Raw genomic sequence first — 17,432 nt, forward strand, 5'->3', positions numbered from 1 at the left:
ATGAATGCTCTACTCAGAGCAACTTTCAAGTGTACAATAGAGTATTGTTAACTATAGTCATCATAGTCACTATACATTAGATCCCCAGAACTTACTCGTAGCTGAGGCTTGGTGCGCTCTGACGAGCCTCCCCCCATCGCCCACCCACCCCGGCCCTCCGCTCCTGGCAGCCACCACTCTGCTTCCTTTCTATGAGTTCAGGGGTTTTCGATTCCACATGCAATTGACATCATGTGGTATATGTCTTTCTCTGACTTACTTCACCTAGCATAGTGCCATCAAGATCTTTCCATATTGTTGCAAATATCAGGATTTCCTTTTTATGACTGAATAATATTTCATTGTATATGCTGCATTATCTTCATTTCATTCATCTCTCTGTGGGCACATAGGCTAGGTCATCTCCGTGTCTTGACTGCTGTGAATAATGCTGCAGTGAACATGGGAGTGCCAGTGTCTCTTTGAGATAGTAACTTCATCTCTTTTGGATGTAAACTCAGAACTGGGATTGCTGGATCATGTGGTAGTTCTACTTTTTAAAGAAATAAACTGAGAAACCTCCATCCTGCTCTCCTTAGTGGCTATATCATTGTGGCTTTGACTTGCATTTCTCTAATGATTAGTGATGTTGAAAATCTTTTCATCTGCTTCTTGAGCCATTTCTGTATCTTCTCTGGAGAAATGTATATTCGAGTCCTTGTTATTCAGTTGCTAAGTCGTGTCTGACTCTGACCCCGTGGACTGCATGCAGCACGCCAGTCTCCTCTGTCCTCCACTATCTCCCAGAGTTTGCTCAAATTCATGTCCACTGAGTTGGTGTTGCTATATAACCATCTCATCTCTTTTCTGTCTCCTTCTCCTTTTGCTTGCAATCTTTCCCAGCATAAGATAAGGGTCTTTTCCAATGAGTTGGCTCTTTGCATCAGGTGGCCAAAGTATTGGAACTTCAGCTTCAGCATCAGTCTTTCCAGTGAGTGTTCAGGGTTGATTTCCTTTAGGGTTTATTGGTTTGATCTCCTTGCTTACCAAGGGACTCTCAAGAGTCTTCTCCAGCACCACAACTCGAAAGCATCAATTCTTCAGCACTCAGCTTTCTTTATGGTCCAACTCTTATATCCGTACATGACTACTGGAAAAACCCTAGCTTTGACCATACAGACCTTTGACCATACACTTTGTCAGCAAAGTGATGTCTCTGCTTTTTAATACGCTGTCTAGGTTTGTGATAGCTTTCCTCCCAGGGAGCAAACATCTTTTAATTTCGTGGCTGCAGTCACCATCCACAGTGATTTTGAAGCCTAAGAAAATCAAATCTGTCACTGTTTCCACTTTTTCCCCATCTATTTGCCATAAAGTGATGGGACCGGATGCCATGATCTTAGTTTCTTGAATGTTTAGTTTCAAGCCAGCTTTTTCACTCCCCTCTTTCATCCTCATCAAGAGGCTCTTTAGTTTCTCTTCACTTTCTTCCATTAGAGTGGTATCATCTGCATATTTGAAGTTGCTGATATTTCTTCTAGCAATCTTCTTTTTCAATGTACATAACTTCTTTTTATTAAATATCACCCTGATAATTCTCTTTTTGCAGTTCTTGTGTGTTTCTCCTTAACTCACATTAATTTCAAAATTTGATCCTAGAGAGCTAGCTAGAGATAGCTTTAGGACCTGTTGATTTAAAAGAAGACTTTGAGAACAGTCAAGTGAAAGTTGAAGCACACTTTTTAAGTCCAGGTGAGCTTAACACTAATAACATTTTAAAAGATAGTATCCAGCACCGATCAAACACCATCAGTAACACTAATGTAGGGTGTAAGTGAAACACATAAAGGCCATATTGGGGGAAAACATGTTTATAACTCTTACCATGCAGGACTATAAAAATCAAACTACATTTTCACTGTTACTATTGCAACCTTAAATGAAATATCATCATTTCTTGAGATTCTCCCAGCAATCTTGATTCCAACTTGTGATTCATCCAGCTTGGCATTCCACATGGTGTGCTCTGCATATAAGTTAAATATATATTCAAGGTGACAATATACACCTCAGTGTACTCCTTTCCCAATTTTGAACCAGTCTGTTGTTCCATGTCCAGGTCTAACTGTTGCTAGTTGACCTTCATACAGGTTTCTCAGGAGACAGGTAAGGTGGTCTGATATTCCCACCTCTTTCACAGTTTTCCAGTTTGTAGTAATACACACAGTCAAAGGCTTTAGCATAGTCAATGAAGCAAAATTAGTTGTTTTCTGGAATTCCCTTGCTTTTTCTATGATCCAATGAATGTTGAAAATTTGATCTCTGGTTCCTCTTTGTCTTTTCTAAATCCATCTTGTACATCTGGAAGTTCTTGGTTCATGTACTATTGAAGCCTAGCTCGAAGGATTTTGAGCATAATCTTACTAGCATGAGAAATGAGCACAATTATGCGGTAGTTTGAATATTCTATGTCACTCCCCCTTTTTGTGATTGGAATGAAAACTGACCTTTTCCAGTCCTGTGGCCACTGCTGAGTTTTCCAAATTTGCTGACATATTGATTGGAGCACTTTCACGGCATCATCTTTTAGGATTTGAATTAGCTCAGCTGGTATTCCATCACCTCCACTAGCTTTGTTTGCAATAATTGCTTCCTAAGGCCCACTTGACTTCAGTTCCTTTGCCCGTATTTGAATTGGGTTGTTTGTTTCCTGAAAAAGAAGAAGAAAGCTGGAAGACTTCTACTTCCTGACTGCAAAACTTCTACAAAGCCACAGTAATGCAAAGAGTGAGGCACTGGCATAAGGACAGTTATGTGGACAATTGGAATAGAATAGAGACCCTGGAACAGAAGAACTCTTGTGCACGTTGTCAAGTGACTTTTTTTAATTGAAATATAGTCGATGCACAATATTATACAAGTTACAGGTATACAGCATAGTAATTCAGTTTTCAAAGGTTATCTCCATTTATAGTAATTTTAAAATATTAGCTATGTTTTCTGTGTTGTATAGTCAGGAGATTTTTTTTGACAAGGGTGCCAATCTCATTCAATGGGGAAAGGACAGCCTTTTCAATAAACGGTGCTAGGAAAACTGTATGTGTCCATGTAAAAGAAGGAAGTTGTACCCTCACCTAATACCATAAACAAAAATTAATTCAAAGTATCAAAGACCTAAAAGTAGGAGCTAAAAGTGTAAAACACTTAAAAGGAAACATAGAGGGGACAATGACATATTTTGGGCTTTGACGGCTTCCCTGATAGCTCAGTTGGTAAAGAATCTGTCTGCAATGCAGGAGACCCCGATTCGATTCCTGGGTCAGGAAGATACACTGGAGAAGGGAAAGGCTACCCACTCCAGTGTTCTTGGGCTTCCCTTGTGGCTCAGCTGGTAAAGAATCTGCCTGTAATGTGGGAGACCTGGGTTCGATCCCTAGGTTGGGAAGTTCCCCTGGAGGAGAGAAAGGTTACCCACTCCAGTATTCTTGCCTGTAGAATTCCATCGACTTGTATGTATAGTCCGTGAGGTCGCAAAGAGTTGGACACGACAGAGTGACTTCCACTTCACTTCACAATGATTTTTAAAATTTTTAACATTTATTTATGGCTGTGCTGGGTCTTTGTTGCTGCTCACAGGCTTTTTCTAGTTGCAGGGAGCAGGGCTACTCTTCCTCATGGTGCATGGGCTTCTCATTGCCGTGGCTTCTCTCGCTGCAGAGCACAGGCTCTAGAGAGCAGGCTCTGTAGTTGTGGCGCATGGACTGAGTTGCCGGGAGACGTGTGGAGTCTTCCCGGATCAGGGATTGAACCCATGTCCCATGCATTGGCAAGGGATTCTTAACCACTGGACCACCAGGGAAGCCCAGATCTCTTTTTGTAATTGAAGTGTGGTTCATTTATAATGTTGTGTTTCAGATGTACAGCAAAGTGATTCAGTTTCACAAACGTGTGTGTGTTTGTTAGTCGTTCAGTCGTGTCCGACTCTTTGCGACCCTATGGACTGTAGCCTGCCAGGTTCCTCAATCCGTGGGATTTCCCAGACAAGAATACTGGAATGGGTTGCTGTTTCCTCCTCCAGGGATCGAACTCGGGCCTCCTGCATTACAGGCAGATTCCTTACCATCTGAGCCACCAGGAAAGTCCAGTTTCATATATATATATAATTTCAGATTCTTTCTGTTATAGGTTATCACAAGATACTGAATATAGTTCCATGTGCTGATAGTAGGTCCTTGTTTATCTACTTGATATACAGTAGTGTGTATCTGTTAATCCCAAACTCCTAGTTTTTCCCTCCTCCCCTTTTCCTCTTTGGTAATCATAAGTTTGTTTTCTTTGTCTGTGAATCTATTTTGTAAATAAGCTCATTTGTAATTGAGGAAAAAAAGATTTCACATATAAGTGATAACGTATGTTACTTGTCTTTTTCTTTGACTTACTTTAGTTTGTATGATAATCTCTAGGCCCATCCATGTTGCTGCAGATGGCATTATTTCATTTCATTGTTTCTTTTTATGGCCAACTGACACTCCATTGTATATACACACCACATCTTCTTTATCCATTCATCTGTTGATGGACGCTTGGGTTATTTCCATGTCTTGGCCATTGTGGAAGTGCTGCTGTGAACATTGGGCTGCATGTATCTTTTTGCATTACTTTTCTCTGGATATATACCTGTTTTGTGGTAATATGCTGTTTTGATTACTGTAGCTTTGTAGTATAATCTGAAGTCTTGGGAGGACAATGATTTTTATATATGACACCAAAGGCACAGGCAACCAAAAAAATAGACAAATTGGACTTCATTAAAATGAAAAAGTTTTGTGCATCAAAGGATATTGTCAACAGAATAAAAAGGAAAGCCATGAAATGGGAGAAAATATTTGGAAATCACACATCTGATAAGGAATTAATATCTAAAAAGTTTAGGATAAGAGAACTCTTGAGACCCACATTCAGTTTTTAGAGAAAATTAGAGGTTGTGGAAAAGTAGTTTATACCTGATTATTCCCAAGTTCACAGCAAGCCCAGGCCAGTTACCTTCAACCTTAGGTGTCTCTCTGTGGAAGAGTTACTACCCAGCTCTTGAGGATTGTTATTAACATAGAAGCCATACAGAACTTCTGCTGATAGAATTCAGGGAGCTTAATTAAAGGGGAAAATTATTTTTCTTTCTTGCGGCTAAGCAGAAGAGTAATGTCTAGTGCAGAAGGACGCTAGCTGAGATACACGTTCTGCCAACAGGATTATAAATCTGTTATTAATTAATTTCAGTTCTTCTGAAAGGCACTGGTGGCTGATTCATAGCCCTTCACTGTGTCTCCTTCCATCCTAGAATGGTGTCTTGGCCCCAGAGCTAAGCTCAAACATCTCTAAAGACAAAAATATACCCTCAAAGGCTCCGGCATCCAGCTCTGAAACTGTTTGTGACAGGATATCACGGTTCTTCACATTCTAAGGGATTTTTAGGTCAAATTTTTGGAAAGATTTTTTTTCCACTTTGCATAAGTGAGCCAAAGATTGGTTTAAAACTTTATTGTCCTAGGGACCTTTTCTTGCCTATGAAAAATGAAAGTCCTAAAACACTTTACAATTGTCTGACACTGCCCCTTGCCCCAGCCTCAGGTTTTAGTCACCTTTGTGTAGCATTTGGAGGATACTTAATGCTTCGTTGTGGGCCAACCCTCAGGACTGTCACATACAGTTGTGCAGGTTGGGCACTGTGCAAGGGAGCCACCTAGGTTTGTGTGTTGATTGTGATTATTTTTCTGAAAGGCGCAGCAGAATGTGTTATTCTAACAAAATCCACATATTACAACCAACTCCTAGGACAGACAAACCATCTTGATGGAGTGTATTTGCATAGTTCCCAGGGAGGCTTTGTGTGAGTGAGTAACCCCTACCTGTGCTTTGCTTTGATGCTGAGAAAGATTGAAAGCTGGAGGAGAATGGGACGACAGAGGATGAGGTAGTCGAATGGCCTCATCGACTCAATGGACATGAGTTTGAGCAAACTCCAGAAGATGGTGAAGGACAGGGAGGCCTGGCAAAGAGTCGAACACAACTTAGTGATTAAATGACAACAACAATGTATAAAATAGATAACTGATGAGAACCTACTGTCTAGCTCAGGGCACTCTACTCAATGCTCTATGATGACCTAAATGGGAAGAAAATCCAAAAAGAGGGGATACATGTATACGTATAGCTGATTCACCTTACTCTACAGCAGAAACTAACGCAACACTGCAAAGCAACTATACTCCAGTAAAAAATTTTTTAAGAATACGGATAAGGCAGGTGCTTATAAGAAATCCTGTAGAATGGATGCCCATCTTGAACCAGGCTCCATTGTGATGCTGGCCAAGCACACCAGCTGCCCACCAGCCAGCAACCTGGACCACAGGTGCTGCTGCAGATGCCACACCCCACCACCCCAACACCTCTCTGGGGTGATGAGGTCCCCCGGAAAGAGGGCAGAGGGCAGGCTCTCTGGAACGCCCTAGTACAGCTCAGTCAGCCAGCTCCATCACATGGTCATAGGTGGCTGAGGGGCCCCACGCCCTGAATCACGGGATCTGTGTGGCTTAGTCTTCTTCTAAGACATAATCGTTAACCTGCTCTCTGACAGTGTAAGTCCCCACAGCAGCCCTGTACCATGGAAAGTCACGGAACCCAGATGGTTGTGGTGTGAACAGAGTCATCAGGCAGAAGGTGGCCTGGCTCACAGCTTTTCCAGTGAGTCAGCTCTTTGAATCAGGTGGTCAAAGTATTGGAGCTCCAGCATCAGTCCTTCCAATGAATATCCAACTGACTTCCTTTAGGATTAACTGGTTTGATCTCCTTGCTATCCAGGGACTCTCAAGAGTCTTCTCCAGCACCATGGTTTGAAGGCATCATTTCTGTACATAGCAGTGTATGTATGGCAATCCCAATTTCCCAATCCATCCCACGCCCCTTTCCCCACTTGGTGTCCATACTTTTGTTCTCTAGTCTTATGTCTCTATTTCTGCTTTGCAGATAGGTTCATCTGTACCATTTTTCTAGATTTCACATAAACGTGTTAATATATGATATTTGTTTTTGTCTTTCTGACTTCACCCTTTTTTTAGAGAAGTGGATATAAAAGTAGATACAGTATATGCAGTTGTATGTAGATGTGTAATGACTTGCCACAGACACCTTGCACCAGTTGCAGGCTGGTTTTGGATCTAGAAGCCTCTGCTCTGCCCTGTGGTTCATGGGGATGCCTACCGCTCCATAAGTTCCTGCTTATGAGCAGAGGTTGTGTCCCCTGACTCTTACTTCTATAAAGAGCCATGGGTATTATACACAATGAATGTGAATGAATGGGTGAAATTATGCAGCAGCCAAGTGGTGAAAAAAATGACCTTGTTTCATATGTATTTGGTACAGCTTGAATGAGGTCACACTTATTGTTAAAATAGCATTGGTTACTGTTGTTGTCATATTTATTATAACCCCCCTCTGCTTGGCAAGCCCTCTGGTGCCGGGGACACTGAGATGCATAAGACAAGGCCCGTGTCCTCAAAGGGTTCACCGTCTATTGGGGGAGACAGATGTATATGCCAGCAGTTACAGGGCATCAGAGGAATTTTAAAGCAACTGTGCCTGGCAACCACAACGAGATGAGCTTGGTGAGGACAGGTCCAGAGAATAAACCACTAGAAGGAACGTGAAGGCACAAACTGGTGTGGAAGTGGTGCCGTCTAGTGGCGGTGGGGCTTCTAGGAAGGTCAGCTTCACCAAGACCTGCAGTGAGTGCAACCAGCGACGCTGGAGAGGTCAATGTGGACTGAGTCACACAGGACCTCTAAGCTGGAGAGGTCAATGTGGACTGAGTCACACAGGACCTCTAAGGTGGCTCTCTCCGGCTGCTGTAACAAAATACGGCGACCTGGGTGGCTTGAAACAGCAGACCTGTATTGTCTTTCAGCTCTGGAGGTTGAAAGTCCAAAGTCAACAAGTTTCCGAGGTACCTGTTTCCTCTGCTGGCCCTTGAGGAGAATCCCTCCCTGCCTCTCCCGGCAGTCCTCGGTGTCCTTGGCTCATAGACGCATCGCTCCAGTCTCTGCCTCTGTGGTTGCACCGCCATCTTCACCCCATCTTCCCTCTGTCCGTGTCTGCCCCTCTGTCCACGTGTCCCCATTTTTCAAGGACACCAGTTGTGTGGATCCAGGACCCACCCTGATGACCTCACCTGGGCTCCATCTGCAAAGACTCAGTCTCCAAGTGCGGTCACGTTCACAGTTGCCTGGGGGGAGGGCTTCAGCGTACCTTTTCTCAGGGGATCCAGCTCAACGCAAAGCAGCTCTGTGTGTTGGCGGAAGAAGCTGCGAAGGCTGGGAGCTGCAAGCCAAGGACAGGACCCGGAGCGTGCTTTGGAGGGTGAGGGGCAGGGGGGAGAGGCAGCCTCTGGCGGGTGCTGGCAACACGCTCGCTGCTGGCCGCTCACTGCCCCACCAGAGCCTGGACGCCACAATCACAGGCCTTGTTTCTTAAGCAGGATAAGATACACGTGACAAGTACGAAGCACTTATAAAATTCAGACAGGGTTAGGGATTTTCAGGGACTCAGTCGTTGGCTTATGTGTGGTGGTTCTCCACATAAAAAGCTCTTGCTTTTTATTATGAATATTTCAAACATGACCAAGAGCAGAGAGAAGGTCACCCCCTCATATGGTCACTGGCCTGCTGCCCGAACTCTGCTGTGTCTGGCTTTGTAGGCAAGTTGTTGCATGAATGCCAGCTTTTTTGTCATTTGTGATGTTGGGCCCATGACACAGTCCGCTGTGCGTTGAGGGCAGGAGGAGAAGGGGGCGACAGAGGATGAGATGGTTGGATGGCATCATCGACTCAATGGACATGAGTTTGAGCAAACTCTGCGAGACAGTGAAGGACAGGGGAGCCTGCGTGCTGCCGTCCATTGGGGTCACAAAGAGTCGGACGCGCCTGAGCAACTGAACAGCAGCAGCGCGGCCCCCATGAGCCTCGGTTCTCACTCACAGAGGTGGGGCGGCACCCAGCGACGCCCCACAGCACGTGCAGTCCAAGTCCCACACAGCCCCTGGCAGACAGTCAGCTTCGATCGTAACAAATGCCTCTGTGACTTTCTGAATGTGCCCGAAGCCTAGGACCCCGGGGCCTGGACCCACAGCTGCTCTCAGTAGAGCCTAAGGAGGCCGCCAGAGTGGGACCCCAACCTGCCAGTCAGGAGACCTTAGTAGGGGGGGCGTCTTTCCACGAACATTTCCCCATAGTCATTATGAGAATTAAAAAAAGAATTAAAAAATAAATATTAAGTGCTTTTTAAGGAAAGCCTCTGGTAAGAAATGACTGAGGAGTAGAAGAGAAAAAAAAAGTTAAGTGGAACAGAGCCCCAGGGTTGCTCCTCAACCTCAGTGCCCCAGGCCGACTCCGTGGGGCTGGAGGTGGGCCTGGGACTCTGCATTATTCACTAGCTCCCTGCTGAGAGCTGCTTCCCCCACACACTTGGAGGAAAAAGAGCGTGGGGCACACTGGGTCCCCTGGGCCAAACCTGTCCCTCTGCCCGTTCTTATAACTCCCATGAGCTGAGAATGGGTTTTATGTATTTTAATGGTTAGAAGTCAAAAGAAGAACATTTGTGAGACACAAAAAATTGCAACCTAGACAGCATATTAAAAAGCAGATACATTACTTTGCCAACAAACGTCTGTCTAGTCAAAGCTATGGTTTTTCCAGTAGTCATGGATGGATGTGAGAGTTGGACCGTAAAGAAAGCTGAGCCCCGAAGAATTGATGCTTTTGAACTGTGTGGTGTTGGAGAAGACTCTTGAGAGTCCCTTGGACTGCAAGGAGATCCAACCAGTCCATCCTAAAGGAGATCAGTCCTGGGTGTTCATTGGAAGGACTGACGTTAAAGCTGAAACTCCAATACTTTGGCCACGTGATGCAAAGAGCTGACTCATTTGAAAAGACCCTGATGCTGGGAAGGATTGAAGGTGGGAAGAGAAGGGGACAACAGTGGATGAGATGGTTGGATGGCATCACTGGTGCGATGGACATGAGTTTGAGTAAACTCTGGGAGTTGGTGATGGAGAGGGAGGCCTGGTGTTCTGCAGACCATGGGGTTGCAAGGAGTCGGACACGACTGAGCAACTGAACTGAATTGAAAAGTTACAAGAAATTCAAATTTCAACGTCCATTATCAGAACACAAATACACCCACTCTTTAACACCGTGGCTGCAGTCACAAGTGCACAGTTGAGCAGGTGGGACAGAGAAGGCACAGAGCCTGGAATATTGGCCGTTTGGACTTTACAGATGGGGTGTGTCCACGCCTAGGGTGGTGGTTCCCAGTGCCGCCAGCAGAGGGCAGCAGAAAGCCATGTGTGTGGACCCAGCCTCCCAGGGCTCAGCAGGGGTATTTAGGAATGTGATGGGGAGACCAAGCTGAGGTTTAAGAGGGAGGTACAGGCCTGGGGTAGAAAGGCAATTAGCGAGGGGAGTGAGTGGAGAACCCCCAGGGTAAGTAGGGCAATGGGGCACCCTCCTTAAGGGCTGGTGGGAGACTGGGCCCCCAGGGTGGAGGCCCAGATGTGGGCGGTAGGGAGCCGCTGGAGGGCGCAGGTGGTGGGGAGAAGGAGCATCGTTTGGGGGGGGGCTGTCACCTGATGACTGTGCCTCTGGGCAGCAGTCCCAGCCATCCAGGACTGGGAGGACGAGGGGCCAGCAGCCCCTGAGCTGTAACCAGTCCCCCCAACCCAGGGCTCAGAACTGCCGCTCCCTTGGAGTCTGCGCTCTGGCCCAGGACAGGCTGGACGGGCAGTGTCTCTGTCTGTTCTCCCTCTTTCCCGTTTTTCTCTGCTTTCACAGCAATGGGGCCCTCAGTGCACTCGGGGTGGCTCTCTTAGATTCCAGCCTGCCTTCTTCCCCGAGGCTCCTACAGGTGTGAGCCTTCACTCTTTACAAGCTGGCTCTGCTGGTTTAGCGCTCAGCCTTCGGGGTGAGGCCTTTTTATTTTTAAAGGGTTGTTTTGTAGTTGGACAGGGACGAGGCTCACAGACTCCTGTTAGAGTCTGGTGAGCACTGTGGTGAACCCCAGAAAAATGCACACGGGCAGGTGGACTCACAGTTTGAAATGTGATTTCAGGGCTCATCCATTACCTGAGCCCCCCAGGTTAGGACCCCTGACTGGCAGTGGGCATATTCCCTGTAGCTCACATGGTAAAGAATCTGCCTGCAATGCAGAAGACCTGGGTTCAATCCCTGGGTTGGGAAGATCCTCTGGAGAAGGGAATGGCTACCCACTCCAGTATTCTTGCCTGGAGAATCCCATGGACTTGGGGGAGGGGACCGATCAGCTCAGGGTCAGCTCGGGGGTTAGCCATCCCCAGCTTTAAGGTTTGGGGTTTGATATCAGAGTACTTTGCCCCCCACCCAAAGGCCTCCCTGTAATTCCTGACTGTCTTACTACCCCGCCCTCACCGCCCTTCCTCCTGTCTTATGGAGATGATGGAATACTTAAGTCTTTCTTTGGGATGGGTTATAGCCTTCTGAAGAAAAGTTATGGCAAACCTAGACAGTGTATTAAAAAGCAGAGGCATCACTTTGCCGACAAAGGTCTGTCTAGTCAAAGCTATGGTTTTTCCTGTAGTCATGTACAGATAGGAGAGTTGGACCATAAAAAAAGCTGAAGAAATTGATGCTTTTGAACTGTGACACTGGAGAAGTTATGGAAAAGTTATGGCAAACCTAGACAGTGTATTAAAAAGCAGAGGCATCACTTTGCCGACAAAGGTCTGTCTAGTCAAAGCTATGGTTTTTCCTGTAGTCATGTACAGATAGGAGAGTTGGACCATAAAAAAAGCTGAAGAATTGATGCTTTTGAACTGTGGCACTGGAGAAGACTCTTGAGAGTCCCTTGGACTGCAAGAAGATCCAACCAGTCCATCCTAAAGGAGATCAATCCTGAATATTCATTGGAAGGACTGAAGCTGAAGCTCCAATACTCTGGCCACCTGATGCAAAGAACTGCCTCATTGGAAAAGCCCCTGATACTGGGAAAGGTTGAAGGCAGGAGGAGAAGGGGACAACAGAGGATGAGATGGTTGCATGGCATCACCGACTCGATGGACATGAGTTTGAGCAAACTCCAGGAGACAGTGAAGGACAGGGAAGCCTGGCGTACTGCAGTCCATGGGGTCACAAAGAGTCAGACACGACTGAGCGACTGAACAGCAACAACAGAAAGCCTTCCGAACGCACAACACAGGAGCTACTCTGACCTCCTGGGACCATGCATCTGGCAGTTCTCAGCTGTGTGCTGGGTGCTCTGGAGGCTTCTGGGGAACTTCACTGAGAGAATCCATTTCTGGTCTCCAGGCTGGGCGAGTGCGCTGACCTAACCCTGTGCATTGGGCCGGGAAACATTGTGTTCACAGGACTGCGGGCTTAGAGAGTTCTATTTTTGGGGTCTTAGTACAGCACATCATAAAATCCCCTTTCCTTGAAACAAAAAGAGTACTATATCAGATGGAGTCTTATTTAGGAAATTATTAGCCTCTATAACTAGAAGTAAGTAGATTACATTTTTTAAAAGATTAATTCAATCTCTGTAACAAAGAATGTTTAAAGGAATATAGTCACTCCATTATGAAATGTTTGCAGAGTACAAATGGAAGCTTAGAAGCTTGAACTGTTTTTCAAATGATTCAGAATTTAAAAATCTAATCCAGCATCAACTTTCAGTAAAAGCAATCGTTTCCAGCAAGTATGGGCTCATACAGTGTGTGGGTGTATGTGTGTATGGAACAACAGCTTTAGTGGAATGTAATTTAGATAACACAAAATTCACCTGTTTAAATGTACAGTTTCATGATTTTTCAGTAAAATGTACAAAGTCCCAGGTGGCTCAGTGGTAAAGAATCCAGCTGCCAATGCAGAAGCAGACGGAGACGCAGGTTCGATCCCTGGGTCAGGAAGATTCCCTGGAGGAGGAAATGGCAACCCACTCCCATATTCTTGCCTGAAAAACTCCATGGACAGAGGAGCCTGGGGTTGCAAAGAGTCGACTATGACTGAGCAAGAGCACACACGCCAAAATTGTCTCTTACTTTTTAATCATAAGATGCACTCTTAGGAAAATAATAATTTTAATGTATTATATCCTGTAGTTCCATCATCTGCATTGTATTCTTACTAATAAATGACCTTTACCGATATCTCTTCCAGGCAAGCACGAGACAGCCGGAGCAAAGCTCTTGCAATCTTATCAGAAGCTGAGGTGAGTGTTGTCAAAGGCCAGGCTGTCCTGGGCCCTTGTGGCTGGAGCACAGAGGACTCACTGAAAGAACTATAGACCTCCTGACTTTCAGATGTCACTGCTTTGGAATGTAACTTTAAAAAAAAAAGATGATCAAGAGTGCCTGGAGAAGATTCAGAGATATTTCCACATTCTTACGAAAAGCTAGAAGGATCAAGCATAGAATTTTCTCACAAGACATTTTGTTTCTTGAATTTTCCTGATATGTTTTCAGGAAACGAAATATTGTTTTTGATGGCATGTCCAATGAGGTTCAGGGCTTCCTGGGTGGCTCAGTGGTAAAGAATCGGCCTGCCAATGCAGGAGACCCAAGAGTCTCGGGTTCAGTCCCTGGGTCGGGAGGATCCCCTGGAGGAGGAAATCCACTCCAGTATTCTTGCCTGGAAAATCCCATGGACAGAGGAGCCTGGTGGGCTACAGTCCATGGGGTGGCAAAGAGTCAGACATGACTGACCTGAGCATGCACACACCAATGAGATTCTAAACCAAGCATTTGCCTTTACGAATCATTCATGTCCCCAACATCTTGCCCAGTGCCTGACACTTTAGAGACATTTGTGGAATGAACATTGGTGGATTTGAATAATGGCCTGAGAGATAGTAACTTTATAAACAAAATTCTAAACACCCAGCCATCATGAAGCAAGCAATAATTCACACACCCGACTATGCCGACTTTATTAAAGTGTTCTTGAAAACTCTCCACCAGCAGCTTTTGTTTTGTTTTGTTTGTGGTGAGACTTTCCAGTTTCCGGATTTTTCATCGTTTTGCTCCATCCGTCCCCCCGCCACCTTCTTCCAGCATAAACCTATGATTCCTCTTACGGTCGGTTTTTACATCCCTGGCATCTGGGGCATTCTGCTGGGTGCTGCCCACTGAGAGGATGCTCAGGTCCACGTGGTGCCCACGTGTGAAGTCTGGGTGCCAGGGCAGCCAGGCCCCAGCTCCCCAGCTGTTTTGTGAAAGCACAGCTGGAGTACAATGCCCAGGCCTGGGGCCATGGGACTGCGTCTCCCACGTTCAGACCCCAGGAACTGGCCCTGTGCGGAGTGGATCCAGCAGGCTGCTGGGCCCTCTTCTAAAAAGTGAGGAAGTATTTTTTTTGCAGAAAGGCAGAGGACTTGAATTACAAGATAAATGTGAATGTTGTATACACCGTAAGACTCACAACCCATTTCTTATCCCTGTGTTTTTCCTCAGCAACAAAATCTCCGTGGTTCCTCCTACTCCACCGCCTCTCAGTGAAAGCCAGTGTAGCGGCGGCCCTGCCAGGGTAATGCGCCCGTCCGGTGCCCGCTGGGTGGGGACAGCGGAGGGATGCGGACGGACACGCGGCTGAGAGGCTGAGCCTCGTGGCAGGGCGATCCAACCTCGGCTGGAGGGTCCCGAGGCCAGGAGGGAAGGGGGGCCCCAGAGGAGGCTAGAGATGCTGGGCTCTGCTTGGTGTCTGGGTTTCCATCACGCCTTGGGGGGCCATGGGACCACCCCCCACGCCCCGCATTGTCAGTGGACTCATCTTCTGCCTGCACCCCACATCCTTATCTCTTCACTCTTGTCATTTTGATGCTTCTGTCCCCTAACCGTGCCGTTGAGTGTGGGGGCTGGATGGGCTGCCATGTGTCAGGCGCCCTTGGGGGTTGGAAAGGGAAATACAGGTTAATTCACAGGCGTGTGACTCACAGATGTGGGAGTACGTGTGGAAATATGCGTGTCTTTGAGTGTTTGTAGGCGCTTAGCGTAAAGAAGACCAGGACTCTTCCCATCCAGAGCAATTAGCTGTGTGATCCTGGGGGACTTACCTGGGCTCCCACCTGGGAGGTGGCGATAATCATACCCATCTGGCTCGCCTCCCACGGCTGGTGTGAGAAATCACCCCAATAATGTCTGTGCTGGTACTTGGAAACTGTAAAGTGCCATGGAAACACGTGGTCTTGATTATTTATTATTCTGCGTATGAAAGGGAGTAACTCCATCTGTACACAGGAGGATAGACACGTCTGCTGGTGAGAGAATTCTTTTTTTCAGTTTCAGACTGAGACCCCAGAGTGACCTTCAAAATCCTGCTCTACTTTCTCCTTGGGAGAGGTTTCCTTTACTCTTTGAGAGTAATTTATCTGAAGTTACTTGAGCACAGACGTGCTCAAGACATATTACTGGGATGGATGGACGGGTGGACGGATGGACGGATGGATGAGACTTGCAGAGGGGGGTGGTCTCATTTCTGTTCTTTCTCTTCCTTTTTCTCTGTTCTCTGCATTGGGAGCCCCTGGCTCCAGGCTGCTCACCCCGTCCTTTGTGTCACGTGCATTCTGCTCACGTTGACATCCCCTCTGGGCAGAGCTGGGCTTGGGGACGTAAGAGAAGGAGGCTAGAGAAGCAAGAATTTACTCACTGCAGTCTTTGAGCCCATGACATGTCCGTGCTTATTTCTATGAGGTAGTTGTTAGCTTGTTGACAACCACACGGTACTGCCCCTTCCTTTAATGCAGGTGTCAAAACTCAGAGGACAAATGCTGAATAAAGAGGGCTCCTCCCTCCCGAGAGGCCCATGCCCCAGACACGCATGCGACACACCTGCGTGCACCCTGAGAACCCACACACCACACATGCAGGCGTTTGGGGGTTGGTGGCCTGGAGCCTGCGGGAGCAAACACCGGTCATCAGACAGAAGTCTCATTCTCTCTCCTTCTGTCTCTGCTTTAGTTGCAGGAACTCGGTCAGTTTAAAGGATTCAATAAGTCCGTGGAAAATTTGTTTCTGTCTGTCACCACCCACATGAAAAGTAAGTGGCTGCCTCTCTGGAGGTTCTCGCACTGCCCTGCAGGCCAGGCACGCACACCGGCTCCTGGAGAAAGCCAGGGCCCTTCCCCCGTCCCCTGTATCTGCATCCCCAACAGCTCTGAAGGCCTGGCGTGTGCCGGGGCCTTTCTAGCAGCCAGCAGAGCAGGAGGCCCCAAAGGTTCCAGCGGGTAGACTTGACAGCGTTATGGACGGCACTGCTCAGAGAGGAGCGACTCTGACGTATCCTGGGGGAAAGGGGAACGTGGGCGTCTCATCCAGAGAACAGAGACGACACACAGACTCAGCCCTGCCCAGTACTCGCGGGAGATACTAATAAACAGCGTGGGGACAAGACAGAGGGGTGCTCTGAAGGGGCGCCATCCAATATGATAAGCTCTGATCTCATGTGGCTCTTGAAATGTGGCCAGAGTAAATTGGATTCAGGAGACTCGCTGTTGGCCAAAGAGTGAAATTTTTCATTAATAATTTTAATACTGATAATATATTTTCACAATATATTGAATGAAAGTAAAAGTGAAGTCGCTCAGTCGTGTCCAACTCTTTGCAACCCCTTGGACTGTAACCTACCAGGCTCCTCCGTCCATGGGATTTTGCAGGCAAGGATACTGGAGTGGGTTGCTATTTCCTTCTCCAGGGGATCTTCCCAACCCAGGGATTGAACCCAGGTCTCCCACATTGTAGGCAGATGGTTTACCGTCTGAGCCACCAGGGAAGTCCTAATATATTGGATATGTTGCATTAAATGAAATATAATTATAATACAATTAACTTTGCCTGGTTCTTTTTGTCTTTTAGTATATGGCCACTAGAAAATTTGAAATGATATTTGTGAACTGTATTATATTTCTGTTGAGTGTTGAGTGGTTTCAAGGTCCATGTTAGAGTGACAAGGCTCTCCTGGGAAAAGGAAGCCTTTTAAAGGACACACTCACCTTTGAAGGGGCACTTGCCGTGTGGGATTCCTTCCTCCTTCCTTTACTCATCTTAATTCTAAACTACTGTATTGCAAAGAAAATTTTAAGTCATCTTTTCAGGGTTTGCTTATGGAAATGGTTATAAGGATACCCCAAGGCTTATTTATACCCCAAGAAGTGGTATTTAATAGTAAAATCTTTGTAAGGAGCCCCTAAAAACCCAGCTGGTTTGTTTAGCTGCCTTCTTTGGGTTTGGACAACCAGACACTTGGGAGGTATAATGGCCTAAATTTGAGATAACCTGGTGGGGAGGTTGGCCTTGGACCCCCTCTGCCCCCTGGACGGCAGCCCTGCCTGCAGAGACCAGGGGACACATGATCACCATTCAGGAACCAGCCCCCCTGTCC

The 17,432-nt window shown here is 46.5% G+C and overlaps 1 protein-coding gene across 11 annotated transcripts in view; it reads left to right on the forward strand.

Annotated features, from left to right (window-relative positions):
- Positions 1-17,432, forward strand: part of SYTL3 (synaptotagmin like 3) — a 91,256-nt gene that overhangs the window by 31,471 nt on the left and 42,353 nt on the right. For 10 of the 11 annotated variants that reach the window (XM_081530149.1, XM_081530159.1, XM_081530157.1 and 7 more), the window contains 3 exons: positions 13,218-13,269; positions 14,510-14,582; positions 16,013-16,091. In XM_081530149.1, coding sequence (XP_081386275.1) covers positions 13,218-13,269; positions 14,510-14,582; positions 16,013-16,091 — 204 coding nt within the window. The remainder of the gene's footprint in view (positions 1-13,217; positions 13,270-14,509; positions 14,583-16,012; positions 16,092-17,432) is intronic. The other variant, XM_081530153.1, reaches the window with a different exon arrangement.

This window comes from Giraffa tippelskirchi, chromosome 9, assembly GCF_054371585.1.
Source record: "Giraffa tippelskirchi isolate mGirTip1 chromosome 9, T2T-mGirTip1v1.2.pri, whole genome shotgun sequence".
NCBI classification, from domain to species: Eukaryota; Metazoa; Chordata; class Mammalia; order Artiodactyla; family Giraffidae; genus Giraffa; species Giraffa tippelskirchi.